This window comes from Ctenopharyngodon idella, chromosome 10 (assembly GCF_019924925.1).
Source record: "Ctenopharyngodon idella isolate HZGC_01 chromosome 10, HZGC01, whole genome shotgun sequence".
NCBI classification, from domain to species: Eukaryota; Metazoa; Chordata; class Actinopteri; order Cypriniformes; family Xenocyprididae; genus Ctenopharyngodon; species Ctenopharyngodon idella.
Genome location: NC_067229.1, coordinates 14633762 through 14649153, shown reverse-complemented (window position 1 = coordinate 14649153; position 15392 = coordinate 14633762). Strand labels below are relative to the sequence as shown.

The 15392-nt window shown below is 37.1% G+C and overlaps 1 protein-coding gene across 1 annotated transcript in view; it reads right to left on the bottom strand.

The window, feature by feature from the left end:
* The window catches only part of si:ch211-246m6.5 (von Willebrand factor D and EGF domain-containing protein), a 77958-nt gene that overhangs the window by 44267 nt on the left and 18299 nt on the right, over positions 1-15392 (bottom strand). Inside the window, exons 10-13 of the mRNA XM_051911091.1 lie at positions 14685-14961; positions 13434-13636; positions 11817-12769; positions 5093-5229 (exon numbers count right to left, since the gene is read on the bottom strand). Coding sequence (XP_051767051.1) covers positions 5093-5229; positions 11817-12769; positions 13434-13636; positions 14685-14961 — 1570 coding nt within the window. The remainder of the gene's footprint in view (positions 1-5092; positions 5230-11816; positions 12770-13433; positions 13637-14684; positions 14962-15392) is intronic.

Here is a 15392-nt window from a genome sequence, read left to right as displayed (position 1 = left end):
ATTTAATGTAATTTCTATTGAAACTTGTATGTCATGTCTTTAAATATGTTTGAAATTACACATTTGTAATGATGAAGTTGCAATTTGGTACATCTAAAATACTGTATATTAACTTTGTAATGTAACTACAGTTAAGTCTTACATGTGCATTTGTTACAATAAGGTTCATTTGTTAACATTAGTTAATGTATTAACTAACATGAACTAATCATGAGCAATACATTTGTTACTGTATGTCAATCTTTGTTAATGTTAGTTAATAAAAAATACAGCAGTTCATTGTTCATGTTACTTCACAGTGCATTAACTAATGTTAACAAATACAACTCTTGATTTTATTAATTTGTTGGTAAATGTTGAAATTAATGTTAACAAAGATTAATAAACACATCGCCCACGACGAGGATCATCGTGTCTGGACCGCTTCCAATGTACCGATGAGGACATGAAAGGTTCAGTAGATTATTTGCTTTGAATGAATGTTTAATGTCTTGGTGTAATGAACAGAAGCTGCTCTTTGTAAATAATTGGAATCTTTTCTGTGAGTGACATAGGCTCTTCCGTGCTGATGGCCTGCAGCCCAGCAGAATTAGAGAGGATCTTCTGTCGTACAACATCTCCAAGACTCTACGCACCGTATGACTAGTAAGTTAAACCTCAAATCACAGTCTGTGTTCTACCGACTTAAGTGTAATACAGTCTTTATAAACTGTACTACACAGTTTATAAATGTGTATATTCTCTGAATAGTGTGGTCAAACAATAAATGTATAGGATCTAGAAAAAATCTGATCGTGATTAAACCAGAAAATCTCAAACTTTTGAACAAAAACAATTTCTAAAGCTAGGGCTCCTAAACATTAGATTGCTGACACCTAAGGCGGTTATTGTAAATGAAATGATAACAGATAATCGTTTTGATGTACTTTGCCTTACTGAAACCTACCTTAAACCAAATGATTATTTCGGTCTTAATGAGTTCAGTCCACCAGGCTACTGTTATAAGCATGAGCCCCATCTGATTGGTCGTGGCGGTGGTGTTGCAACTATCTATAGAGATATTCTTAATGTTACTTGTAAAACACAGGTTTAATTCTTTTGAAGTGCTTGTGCTAAATGTTACACTCTCAGATATTAGAAAAAAGTCCCTACTATCTCTTGCTTTGGCTACCGTTTATAGGCCTCCACGGCCCTATGCGGATTTACTAAAAGAGTTTCTCTCAGACTTATTGGTCAACGTTGATAAAGCGCTGATTGTTGGAGATTTTAATATTCATGTAGACACTACAAATGATGCGTTAGGGGCTGCGTTTACAGATTTACTAAACTCCTTTGGGGTCAAGCAAAACGTCACTAGACCCACTCATCGTTTTAATCATACACTAGATTTAATTATATCACATGGAACTAATCCTACCGATATAGAAACTCTACCGCAAAGTGATGATGTCACTGATCACTACCTTGTAACATGCATACTGCTGCTGCTGATATTTGCCATATTGCGCCGCGTTATCAACTAGGTAGAACAATTCTCCCAACAACTAGATAGGTTCACAAATAACCTGCATGATCTGTCTCAGCTGCTCAGAGTACCCAAACACACAAATTAACTTGAGGAAATGACTAGCAGTATGGGCACCATTTTCTCTAGTACATTAGAAACTGTGGCACGCATCAGATTAAAAAAGGTTAGAGAGAAAAGTACTGCACCACGGTACAATAGTATTACTAACAGTAATCTAGAGCACAAATGGAGACACACTCATTTAGAAGTCTTTAGAATTGCGTGGAAAGACAGCAATTCCCGTTATAAAAAGGCTCTAAAAACAGCCAAGGCCGAGCATCTCCGCAAACTCATAGAAAATAACCAAAACAATCCAAGGTTCTTGTTTAGTACAGTGGCTAGATTAACAAATAAACAGACATCACCAGAACAAAATATTTCATTACAGTTCAGTAGTAATGACTTTATGAATTTCTTCACTGAGAAAATAGAAAGCATCAGAAATACAATTGTAAATATACAACCTTTGACAGCGTTTTATGATTCAGCCTCAATTATTGCCCCTCAAGAACAGTTGCAGTTCTTTACAACTATAGGACAGGAAGAGCTAAAGAAACTTATCATTGCGTCTAAACCAACAACATGTTTATTAGATCCAATACCCACTAAACTACTGAAAGAGTTGTTACCTGTTACAGAAGAGTCTCTTCTCAATATTATTAACTCGTCTTTATCTCTAGGCCACCATTCAAGCTGGCAGTTATTAAGCCTCTCATTAAGAAACCACAATTAGATCCAAATGTATTAGCAAATTACAGACCCATTTCAAATCTACCATTTATGTCTAAAATACTAGAAAATGTTGCGTCGGCTCAATTGTGCTCCTTCTTGCAAAAAAATTATATCTATGAAAAATTTCAGTCAGAATTCAGGCCACATCATAAACTGCGCTCGTTAAAATTACAAATGACTTACTTCTAGCTTCTGACCAAGGCTGTATCTCAATACTAGTTTTACTTGATCTCAGTGCTGCGTTCGGCAGTATATAGATCATAAAATACTCTTAGATCGACTACAATATTACATTGGTATTCAGGGACGGGCATTAAGGTGGTTTAGATCGTACCTATCAAACCATTACCATTTTGTATACTTAAACGGGAAAAAATCTAAGATCAAAAGAAGTTTCCACTGCTATGCCAATGATACTCAGTTATATATTCATTACAACCAGATGAAATCTCTAAATTATCCAAATTGACAGAGTGTGTTAAAGATACGAAACACTGGATGACTAATTTTCTTCTATTAAATTCAGATAAGACTGAGGTATTACTTATTGGGCCAAAAACCTTTACACAGAATCTCTTAGACTACAATTTGCATTTAGAAGGATGTACTGTTACTTCATCCTCTACAGTTAAAGACCTGGGTGTTATATTAGACAGCAACTTGTCCTTTGAAAATCATATTTCATATGTTACAAAAACAGCCTTCCACCACCTCAGGAACATCGCTAAGCTACGGAACATGTTATCTGTTTCTGATGCAGAAAAGTTAGTTCATGCATTCATGCTATCTAGACTAGATTACTGTAATGCATTACTAGCTGGCTGTCCAGCTGCTAGAGTTCTTACCAGGTCAAGAAAGTATGATCATATAACACCGATTTGATCAACTCTACACTGGTTACCTATAAAGTTCCGTATTGATTATAAAGTATTGCTACTGACCTATAAGGCCCTAAATGGTTTAGCTCCTGTGTATTTAACCGATATTCTATCGCCCTACAATCCTTCATGCTCTTTAAGATCACAAAACTCTGGACTTCTGGTTGTACCTAGGATATCTAAGTCCACTAAAGGAGGGAGAGTGTTTTCACATTTGGCTCCTAAACTCTGGAATAGCCTTCTTGATAATGTTCGGGGCTTAAACTCACTCACCCAGTTAAATCTGGATTAAAGACGCATCTATTTTGCCAAGCATTCACATAATGCATCTCATATCCTTGTACTCCAGTTATATCAGATCAAATGCACATGACTATCTTTGGATAATGTTATGAACAGCAGCTACACTAATTGTTTTCTGTTTGCTTTGAAACTATATGTATTGTGAAAAGCGCTATACAAATAAATGTCAATTGAACTGAATTAATAAATGCTGTAGAAGTGCAGTTCATTATTAGTTCATGTTAACTAATGTAGTTAACTAATGTTAATTAATGAATCTTATTGTAAAGTGTTACCCAAAAATGTATAGTTTTAACTCAAACGGTCTCAAATATCTGAAGTACATATGCCTGTCCTAATTTAGCATTGAATTTAACTTAATTATTTCACCTAAAATTAAAATTCTTTCATAACTTACTAACCTTCATGTGTTCCCAACCTGTATGACTTTGTTTCTTCTGTGAAACACATAATAAGATATTCAGAAAAATGTTCTGGCCGCTCTTTTCAATATAATGAAAGTGAATAAAAGTCATACAGGTTTGGAACAACATTACACTAAAAAACAATTGCATAGGAGTTACAATTTTCACTCTGAAATTGCTAAAATTTGACAAATAATTAACAAAAAAAAGGAAAGTAACACATTGAATTAAACATGACATTTTTAGATAGAAATACTGAAATAGTATTTTCTTGTAAAACATAATCCAATAATCTTTGTGTTATTTACAACTTTGAATTTTTTATTTTTTTATTTTTTTTACAGTGTAGAATACATAAAAGCAGAAATATAAAATTTTAGGTTACTTTTTTCTTTAAATTTAACAAAACAATTATCAGAAGATATGCTAAAACACTAGGACAGGCACATGTGCTTAAGTTGTTTGAGATAAAACTGTACATTAGAGCAATATTCACCTCTGACCCTTCATTCTTTGAGAGAAACAGAAACAGCTAGAATAATGAATGTCAAACCAATTTGCTCAAATGGGATGACCCCACACAGCAGGTGAAATGCCCCTTGGGAAAAGGCAGTGAGAAAAAGGGGGCGGTTCGGAAATCTGAGCGGCAGAATTCAAATGAGAGGAAAGCATGCGGGGAACACATTCAGATTTACATTGTAGAATCCTTGTTGGGTTTTTTTTTTTTTTTTTTTTCATACATTATTCAAAACTCATGAGGGTTAAACCCAGCCCTGCAGGGCAGTGATTTGAAATCATTAAATGAACTTTGAGCATAAAACTTTTAAGTAAAACAGACAATTTAATAAAAGAGTCACCAGCCAATAATTACAGCACATAATTGCATGTTGTTTACCGGTCTTATTGCGCTGGTTTTCTTTGTATGTGTTCTGCTGTGTTGACTGATTACTGTTTTTATTGCTTTCTTTATCTCATCACATGTCCCCCTATGTCTTTACCCCCATACTTCTAATTAAATATACAAACAGATGGCAAGCAGGTATTAAAAAAAGCCATGCTAAGATTCATAAAGACTCTTTGATGAAATATTAAAGAAGACAGGCTTAGAAGATTCAAACATAATCTTAGCCATTATATATATAATATATATATATATATATATATATATATATATATAAAATTTGCCTATAAACACATTTATGTCTCACCTTCAATCTGATCACAAGACACGCAAGGTCAGGTGAGTCGATGAAACCCAGCCCAAAAACTCTAACACTGTCACAGTCGAACTCACGTACGTCACACAAACCGCCGTTCTCCAGATCGGTGACTTCTATTGGCTGACCTGAGGAAACCAAAGAAACAGAATATACAGTACATAATCTGAACAAATAATCAAATGGTTAGGGGTTTGTTTAAGTAACATGAAGAAGATTATTAGTAATAGTTTATTTTCTGATTGTAAGTCTCTAGGGGCGTGGCCTGTGGATGGGCCTTGACACTGCAGTTTTACCACTCAAGAATCCACACTTGCTTGGCAGTAGGCAATTTTGGGAGTAAACAGAACTTCAGAAGTACTATGCACTTTTCTGGGTGGCAATGTCAAAATTTATCCAATGTGTTCCTTTGTCATTCAACTCAACAACCTCAAACAAAACAAGTACAGAAAAAGTCTTTCAGTCAAATGAGACTGCAAAAATGACAGTCTGCAGTCTACTCATTGTTAATTCATTGAAAAGTCACTATGGGAGTCTCGTTAAACCCAGAAACTCTATTGTAAATTCATGTGAAGTCTTTTAAAATGTGCGCTGTCAAAAAATCCCCGTCCTTTGCGAAAACCACCAGTAAATAAAGTTTACGAGACTCAAATGGAAAAATGCAACACCGGCAGTTTGAAAGACGCCAAAACGAAAGTCATTTCCAAGTACATTGCCACTAACAAACAAACAAACCAAACAATCCCAGCTTTAAGCTATACAATACATCACTAAAAATTCAGCCTGCTGGTTTCTGACCTTGCCAGCCTGCATCTGCCATTAAACAGAGAACGGATACATACGGAAAATATTACAGTATAATTAGAGCTGGGGAATATAACGTTCTCCATAACTGAGGTTCTTGAATAATGCAAACGAGTAAATACAAGCTTGTTTGGGTGCCTCTCAGGCCTTATAAAACACAACAACATTTAATATAGTTTCAGCGACAGGCTGAAATGACTGTACTGTGGCAGCATTACGCTTGATTAATGCCATTATCGCTCCCATCTTGGCTCATTTCAAATCAGTGTTTTTATTAGTGGAGCATAACCTTACGTTCGGATCTCCGCGGGGTGGAAGTCTATTTAAATCACATATCTGAGATGCAAACGAAAATGAATGTACTGGGACGGTATGCTAAACTAAGCTAGAAATGGCAAATGTCTAAAAAAGGAGAAGGAAAACAATAAGAGATATGAGAGAAAATGGTCCTCAGAGAAGAACAATTAAGCACAGAAGTTAGTGCTAATGAATTTTGGCCTCATCAAAGAACTTCCTCCAGATGGTCTCATTTTGTGTAATTTTACACTTGGTAAAAAATTATAATAAAATAATTACAAAAACAAATCGCCCCCTAGCACTGTTTAGGAAAGAAATACTACCATCAGAGACAATCAAGTTCATTTTATTTTTGAAGACAAACTTGTGAGTCAAGCAAGGAAAGTACCACATCTGAAGAAGAAAATCGTATATTAAATGTTTTGTTAGATTAAAAATAATAAAATCAAATAAAAATATCACTTCATTTGATGTATTTTCATAAACATTTTAAGTGAGTTTAAAAACTTATATTTTTGTATGCATATTAATAATTTCTATAATATAAATATATGTCAAATAAAGAATTACTATATTAATATAGATAGATAGATAGATAGATAGATAGATAGATACATAGACCCGTTTCATAGTTATGTCAATTTAAAATCAATTAGCAAGCAATTAAAATGTTATTAGTAATTGAACAACCAAGGATCATTATGGCTTTACCACAAAAACTAGGACCTTAAAAAAAGGTTATTCTTCACTACAGGAGTGCCACAGATACAGTATCCCTTCCTAATCGCCTCGAAGATCAAAAATTTCCAGCTCAGCAGGTCAGTGAGGTGATTTTCAGACTTTCCCATGATTCACTCTGTTTCCGAGCTCCTAAAATGCTGTTCTGAACCAGACAAGCCTCGAGCACTGACGCAGTGTGTGCACACACATACACACACTCACACACTGTCCCTGACCGGCCAGGAAGGGAGCGTGAGAGATATTCAGGAGTTTTTAATCTCTGCCACAAGGGCGAACGCTTGTGCTTTATGTTTGAAGAGAAATGATAAATGAGGAGCGATCGGATGACTCACTGAACCTGCTGTATAAAAAAGAAAAAAAAAGTCTTAGATGAATCCAAGCGGAGTCCTTTCTACAGAATGTGACCCCTGCCTCACTGCTGAATATCACAACTGAATGAAGGCAATAGTGAGGTTTTCCAGATTGTTCCACTATTGAATGAAACCCAGATATGCAGAGGTATTGAATCTGGTCTGATTGCCTTTTCTATAGACTTGATTTTCACTCTACCTGGAATTATGGGAAATAAAGAGTAGTAGAGCCTCATTCTGAAATGATTTTTGGACACCCTTCATTTTGGCAGTAATAGCATAAAATGTGCCACAAGACTAAGGAGAATAGGTGATGTGCGGTTTTCTAGTCTGTGCAGAAAATTGAAAATGAATCCTTTTAGTTCTCTCCCACCCCCTCCTTTTAGGCAAAAATGAAAATTGTGTCATTATTTCCTCACCCTCATGTCATTCCAAACCTGTATGGTATTATTTTGTTGTTCGATTAGCTTGAAAAATGTGGTCACTTTGAGCTCTCATTGTACAGAAACGGTTTTGGAATGACATGAGTTCATAAATAATGACAGAAATTTCATTTCGGGATGCACTGTCCCTTTAAAATGGTCATGGGGCTGCATTAGTCCTGTTATACCATTCATATTTCCAACCATTTACATTATTCTATTTTGGGCCCATTTTTGATATTTGTCTAGTATAGTAAAGAAAAGTGCTACAAGGCTAACTTAAGGACACTAGAAAAAAATAATATTGCACAATACACTGTACTATTTAAAAATATAGTAAGTGAAACAGTGGCGTGCAGTTATCATCTTAAAATAAAAAAAGGATATTGATTCAACTTTGTGTATAAACGTCTTAAAGTTTGGCTTTCCAATCAAATAATGAGAGATGGAAAATATAGCAGTAGTAATTACTTCCAGTTCCTTCATCAATCTGGAAATTGAAAGGCCAGGTTAAACACAATGAATTGTGGAATACAGTGCGCTTTGTTGTAGTGTTGTAGTACTCGAGACTGGTCTTGGACCACTTTTTGAAGTTCTTGGTCTTGTCTTGGTCTTGGCCGCATTTGGTCTCGGTCTTGTCTTGGTCTCAGACTAAAAGGACTCAGAATTTTATTTCAGGACCGGTCAAGACCACAACTGCGGGGATATCGCTAAATTTCAGTTGCATTGTCTGATTTCTTTGTTAACATCATTATTTTGATTGGATGTAAAACTTCTTGCTTCAAATGTAATCAGTAACTTATTTGTAATTTCATTTGTTTTGTTACTGTTGTGCCAAGTCAGAAATCAACAAGTGTCAAAAATCTCACCAAAATTAATACAAATGCCCACAAAATTCAAGATATGATTCCAAAAAAAGTACATGTATAAGATCTTGATATTTATATTACAACATATGATATAACTAAGCAATATCACAAGAAAGAGGGCTGTTTTCACAAATATGAGGACAATTGCATGATGCGCGATATTGTTTTTTTTTTTTACAAATATTCAATAAACAAAATTTCATTTTTAAAACATTAATCTCAACATTATTTATGCATAATTGTACCAATTCAGATGCAACTTCCGTTCCACCTCTGCAGTGTAAAGATGAATTTTGTTGTTAGTAATTTCAATTGATTGGTAACAGCTCTATATAGTGTCTTATTATTCTAATTGTAATTATTGATTAAAAATAAGACATTTCTCAGGCTGTAAATGTGGATCTTTCAGATGAATTTAAGGAGTGCTCAAATTCATCTGGTCTTGGTCTTGATTCGGTCTCGACCTGCCTTGGTCTTGGTCTTGTCTTGGTCTCAACCCCCCAAAGTCTTGGTCTTGTCTTGGTCTCGACACACACTGGCCTTGGTCTCGACTTGGGGTGTGTCTCAATCAGCTCCCTAGTTCAGTAGTCAGGGCACTGGTCAGGAAGTCGGCCATTTTAAGGGCTGTCTCAATCGCAGAATCCTTCCAGGGCACTGAAACGTTTGCTCCCTAAAAAATCCCACAATGCACTGTGAAAACCAGGGAGCATCGATACTCACTATGCTTCCTAAACGGAAGTTCTGAAGCGCGAAACTTAAATCACGTGAGCCTACTTACTACACATAACGATGCACGATAGATGTTTTTAAAAATACAAATCATTATTTTATTATATTTCAGCATAAACATACATCGCTAGACAGGTAATGAACATAATTTAGCTAACATTTATAATTTATTTACGGCTGAAATGTTGCACGTTTATGTAACAAGCAAAGAATTTATCATAACATACTTTAAATAACATCACAAGTAATGTCAGAAAGACTGTGCTGTTGTTCATAAATACCAGTATTGATGTTGTCACGTCGCCGGAAATAGAGTCATAAGTGTCCCAATGTGTAGTGAACCAGCGTCCTTTACTGTCCTTACCAGTGCCTGAATTTGTGTACACGATATACTGATTCACGAGCTCGGGAACTAGGGAGCTGATTGAGATAGACCCTTGGTCTCAGTTTAGGTGGTCTTGACTACAACACTACTTTGTTGTATACGGCACACTTTGATTAATGTAGTATATAGAAAACTAGCATTTAGTACACAGTATACTATACTACATACAGGATAAATAATAATATGTTAGCATGCTAACATAACTATTCACAAATCACGAGGCCAAAAGTGATACAAACAAAGTTGAGATCTGCAGAAATCCACATTTGACTGGATGAAGTGCAAATAAAGTCAACCAAAAACGCTTAGGAATAAATGTGTCATGGGCTTCAGAAAAAAACTAATGGATGGCACTCCCAGATGTGGAAGAGGCATCAGCCGATGATCAGTTGGGCAATTAAGCAGATTTATCTAGCCGTCCTCCCTGTGCTACCTTGCACGTTGATTCAAGCACTGTTACCATAAATCAGAGCTTGCTCTCGTAGAGGTTGAAAAACGTCAGTCTGTGATAAACAGCCCTCTCTAGCGCTCCTAATCTGCTCGCTAATTTGTGTTAAAACTCCCATTTCGTCACCAAGTCAGCCCCAGGGTGCATGCGAAAAATGTCGAGGGAAATAGCGGCTTAGTGAAGATCCCAATGCTAATCAGAGAGCCAGCATGGGCGTCTGGCACAGTGCCAGGTGTTAGCATACCTGCATAACAATATCTCATTTATATGAAGGTTGGCTGGGAAAGCTAATGGCACTACTGAGCCTCACCGCTATTGCCAGAAACAATCAGTTGATAAACATGCTCAACGATTTTGCCGTTCCGAAAGGAGTTCCATACATCAATTCAAATAATTCATATTATCAATAAAAAACACACTTGCACAAACGTATGCCATCTGCGGTTTCTTTGAAGACATGCTTGAGAGAGCAGGAAATTATTCTTTGCGGAGTGTAAAAAAAAGAAATACAGAACAACAGCATCCAAAGCAAATATAATTAAAAGGAACTGAAAGCGTACAACAAACAAGACACTAAATTCATATAAAAATTCATACTTGATGAAAAGAACTGGCACAGGAAAAAAATTCATCTAATGCCACAGAATTGCTCAGCCACCTTGGCCACCATCTGGTAATGGCAGTTGTAGTGAACACTGTACTTGTGCCAATGTACAGGATTTTAATCACACACATTTGGCCAAAAGAGCAGTGAAAGTACTGACCCATAGAGATACATCACACTGCACTAGACAGTCCGCCACTTGAAAAACAATGCCTGTAAATGCAATGATAAATTGCTGAATTTGTCACGTCAACTGCCATTTGTGCAATACACAACTTTCAAACTCTAGAGTTATCTACAAATGAAATAAAAAAATAATCTGTTCATCATTTCCTTCAAAATGCTGTGTATTGCACGCATTTCACCCACTTTACCTGAAGGAACGGCAAGTGATATGACTTTTTAAACAGGAAGTGATATTGCAAGGATTTGGAAAAGGAAACCTATCCTGAGACGTTCTTCTGAGAAAAAGACCCTAATAATCTCACAAGAGTCTCCCCCAGAGTTTCAACAATCTATGCTCAGATCTACCGAGATTCTAAAGATCTCATCAAATTTTTCCAAGACCAAATTATCTAAGATTTCCTACATTTGATTTTATATCTTTGCACCTTTACTTTATGTCCACAATTGTCTCATTTGCATCTCAACTATAAAGAACTTTAGGAAAAACACCTTAAAGTTGATACTTAATAGAATTGACATTAACAACGTCACTTGGGCTGTGAATGAACAACCTCTGATCAATAAAACACCTCTTTGACCACACATCCGTTGTAGAAAACTTTCAGTGATGGATGAGACTCTATCATGTCCACTGAAAGTGAGAACAAATGTAGACTTTCCACAGCCTACCTAAACAAAAAGACAACTTTGATCTACAACTGTGGTCCCTACTCAAACTCCATAACCCCCTGGCAGGTATGTCACACAAAACATGTAATACCCCATATGGCTGCTTATTGATGGATATTTTGCATAAATTAGGCCCGGAGTGTTTCTGATAATCAAGGATCCCTAGGGACCACATTTGAAGCAACAGACGGATTTCAAACCGATCACTTACTAATTGTGAGACTGCAGTCGTAAAAGCTGTAGCCTGGATAACACTGACATCCCCACTCTTCACATTGCCCATTCCCGTTACAGAAGTTCGGACAACGTAGGGCAGTCGCAATATCCCCCAATGGTTTGGAAGCTTCTTGAGAATGATGGGTCCGGTTCTCCAGCCACTTCCTCTCACATTCGTTTTCCAGGAAGGGCATGAGGGCGTCCTCCCAGGCCAAATCATCTTTCAACTGAAGATCCAGGATGCAGAGATCCACAGCTTCTTCCAGGCGCCGACCCAGCAGACTCTTGCATACCATGCCCACAGTTGAGTTCGCCAAGGCCAATTGGCAGACCTCCAAAGCTTTGGCAGAAGTGAGGCCACTAGGTGTCGGCCAGGAAGGGTGGGCAGCTGGATGGCTGGAAGAGCGGTGGTCATCTGGAAAGAAGTAGGCAAAACTTTCGAGGTCGATCTGGCTTAGGGCCTGGATGGTGTAAACGGGCAGAAAGTCAAGGGTTTGTCTCTTAGGCCTTCCACCTGAACTTAGTAAGGGCACCTTAGATTCATTCAAGTGAGGAGCATCAATTTTAAATAATGAGTCCAATTCCAACTCCTCTACAGAAGGAGAGTTGTCTGCCTGACTTTGGGACACCTGAGACTTCAGTTTAGCACCTTTCATCTTGGCTAACTCTGACACTTCAGCCAACGTCTCCCGCTTCTGGACGTTACGGGCAGAGATGGGTTTAACAACGTACTCAGCAGTGGTGTCTTTGAAGGGGAACAGGGACGTGTAATCTATGTTGTCGTGAGATAGGCAGCGAGAGACGGGAGGTGGGTTTAATAGGCCTTGGGAGGTGCGCATTGAATGGAGGGACAGGCTGTATCCCTTTTGACAAGCACAGAAATTCCACTTTATCTCCTCATCCACGGCAGGTGGCGTGCTGTCAAACAGGCTCTCCCCAGGCACGATCCTGACACGGAGAAATAAAACAAAAATATGACTGTCTCAAATCAGCCTTTGAATTAAGCCCTCAAGCACTGCGTCAAGAGAGGATTTAGAGTTCGAGAAAGGTTAGCCCATTAGATTAGAGACTTTCCTCTACTTTAATTATATTTGACATTAAAACGAGCAAATCAAGGTTAAATAGTGATGCAAACTCTAATCTGAAACAGAACTGAGCTTGGAAACTTTTCATACATATATCTGCATATATTTATGTCTTTTAGGTCTCTCAGAATTCTTACCAGCATTATAGTTCATATTTCGGACCAGGACCATCAGTTAAATCCGTAGGTAGACCTTAAAGCAAGGCTCTTCAACTCTAGTTCTGGAGAGCCAGTGTTCTGCTGAGTTTAGCTCTATTCCTAAACAAATAAGCTAATTAAGGTGTTCAGAATTACTTGCATAATTACAGGTGGGTTAAATTGGGATTGGTACTAAAGTCTGCAGGACACCGGCCCTCCAGGACTGGAGTTGAAGAGTCCTTCATTAGAGGACCTTAGTGACCCAGTTCACAACAGCTCTGGTTCTGACTAGATTTATTACCCGTCTTAAACTCAAGAGATCATTTAAGTACCATATATTGTTTCTAGTGAAAATATAGATTATATGGACGTCGTAAAAGCATTACTCACCTCCAGCCCTGAATGAATTCCACTAGGTCTTTGTCACGGTGGCTTGTGCCTGCAGGATGATGGAGGTCATTGTGGCTGTTCCGGTCAAATAACCCACAAAGGCCTCTGGTGGCATTAAAGTCCTGACTTGGAGCTCTGACGGACAGACTCATTCCCCAATCGCTGACGTCTGCTCGCACAAACGCTCCTGAGGCAAAAATGATCTGCAGGGGGTCAAACAAAAATTCCCTAAATTCTTACATATTTAACTCTAAACATTAGACCAAAATCATCTTCAAAATCAGGCCATGCTGACTAAATATGTAATATTAAATATGTAAGGCAAGTATTTAGGTTGTCAAGTACAGTATTTTATTAAAATATAATCAATTTTTCTAAAAAAAAAAAAAAAGAAAGAAAAAGTATAAGAAAGCTGGAACAAAATCTACAAAGAAAAACAGCTGCGCATTTATTTTTACTATTGATATATTTCTATTTGTTTATTTTTATTTTTATAAAAAAATATGATTTATAATTTATTCATTTATTATTCATTTATTTATGCTAATATACTGTATATTTATATTTCACTGTCTGTCCACGCATGTACTGGATTTAAAATCCAACATCTGAAATCATGACTTTATTAATTACCTAATCTAATTTATAGTTTACCCCAACTTCAATCATAAACTAAATACACATGTTAGTAAAAGATCCCATTTCCCTGCCAGCTGGTTGCGAGGACATTAGGGACATTAGTGGTGATTTGTCAAGAGTCTACATCAGAATATAACAAATATAGATACATTTAGCCATCACAAAACACTTGCTCATTCAAACTGTCACAATGCAACAATGACAACATCTGCTGCACTGACAGACCGATGCTCTGTTGAGACCGAAGTTTAAAATCCTTTTGTGGGGAAAAGGCCTCTTTTCAAAACAGATGAGATCTGTGTTTACTTTTCAGACAGTTTTGCCAAGAAATTGAAAATCTGCCTGTCCTGAACTTGAACTGTAGTTATTTCACAGTGAGACTGAGATTTCCTGAGTTTGCATTTCAATAAGGTTTAATTCAGTCTATTGTGTATTCAGTCAAATCTAATATATTTAATACTGCAAGTTGCAATAGTTTTGGTTCATAAGTGAAACTTATGTCTGAATTTGTCTGAATTTTCACTGCAGCAAAAGTCTACCTTTCTTATTTTTAAAACCTATCCACATTAATTCAATGTTATTAGCTATCGCAGCACTGGAATGTAACCATACCGTGACTTTCTTCCCTTGATGCGTCTTGTGGATCTTAATCTGATTGGTCACGGATGATCCCAAGGCCTTGATGGACAAATGCGGGCGTGTTTCCTGCAGCTGCCCATTGCACATGTCAAAGGTCACAACTTCGTTGCCCTCTCGAGCAGCCACGCCGCAGGTACACGCCACAGCGTAATGTCGGCTCCCACAATCCCACTGCCTTGTGTGGACCTCGAACAGACGCTTTGTGCTCTTATAAAGCAAAAACGTGCCTGTTTGCTGGTTCTCATAGCGCCTGGGTAGAACAACAACTGTTTAGTACTTTCATTCAAGCTCAGCTGCATCCATTATTGCTTCTAAGTTTGATAGTTATCTTGTTTCTTTTCTGTGTTCTGTTTTGCTGTGCTAAAAAGTGAAACAGATGAAATTCAAAAACCTCAGTGTGCACTTAAAAACCTTTAAAGACAAGGCAGTAGCTGAATACAACATCTCAGAGGACTACTTGAACTTGAACAAAGTGGAGGAGAGGCAGGAAGAAAGAGTCCATGTAAAAAGAACTATAAGATAAAAAAAAGAGCAAGAAATTTAGGGAGCGAAACAAAGGCAATAATTTTCACAGTACAGTTTCAGCATCACCACTTTAATGGTTACCGTGATACTTTGCAGTTATTGCTCTGTACATTTAACATCACTGTAAACACACATTGCTCAATACAGTACATCTAG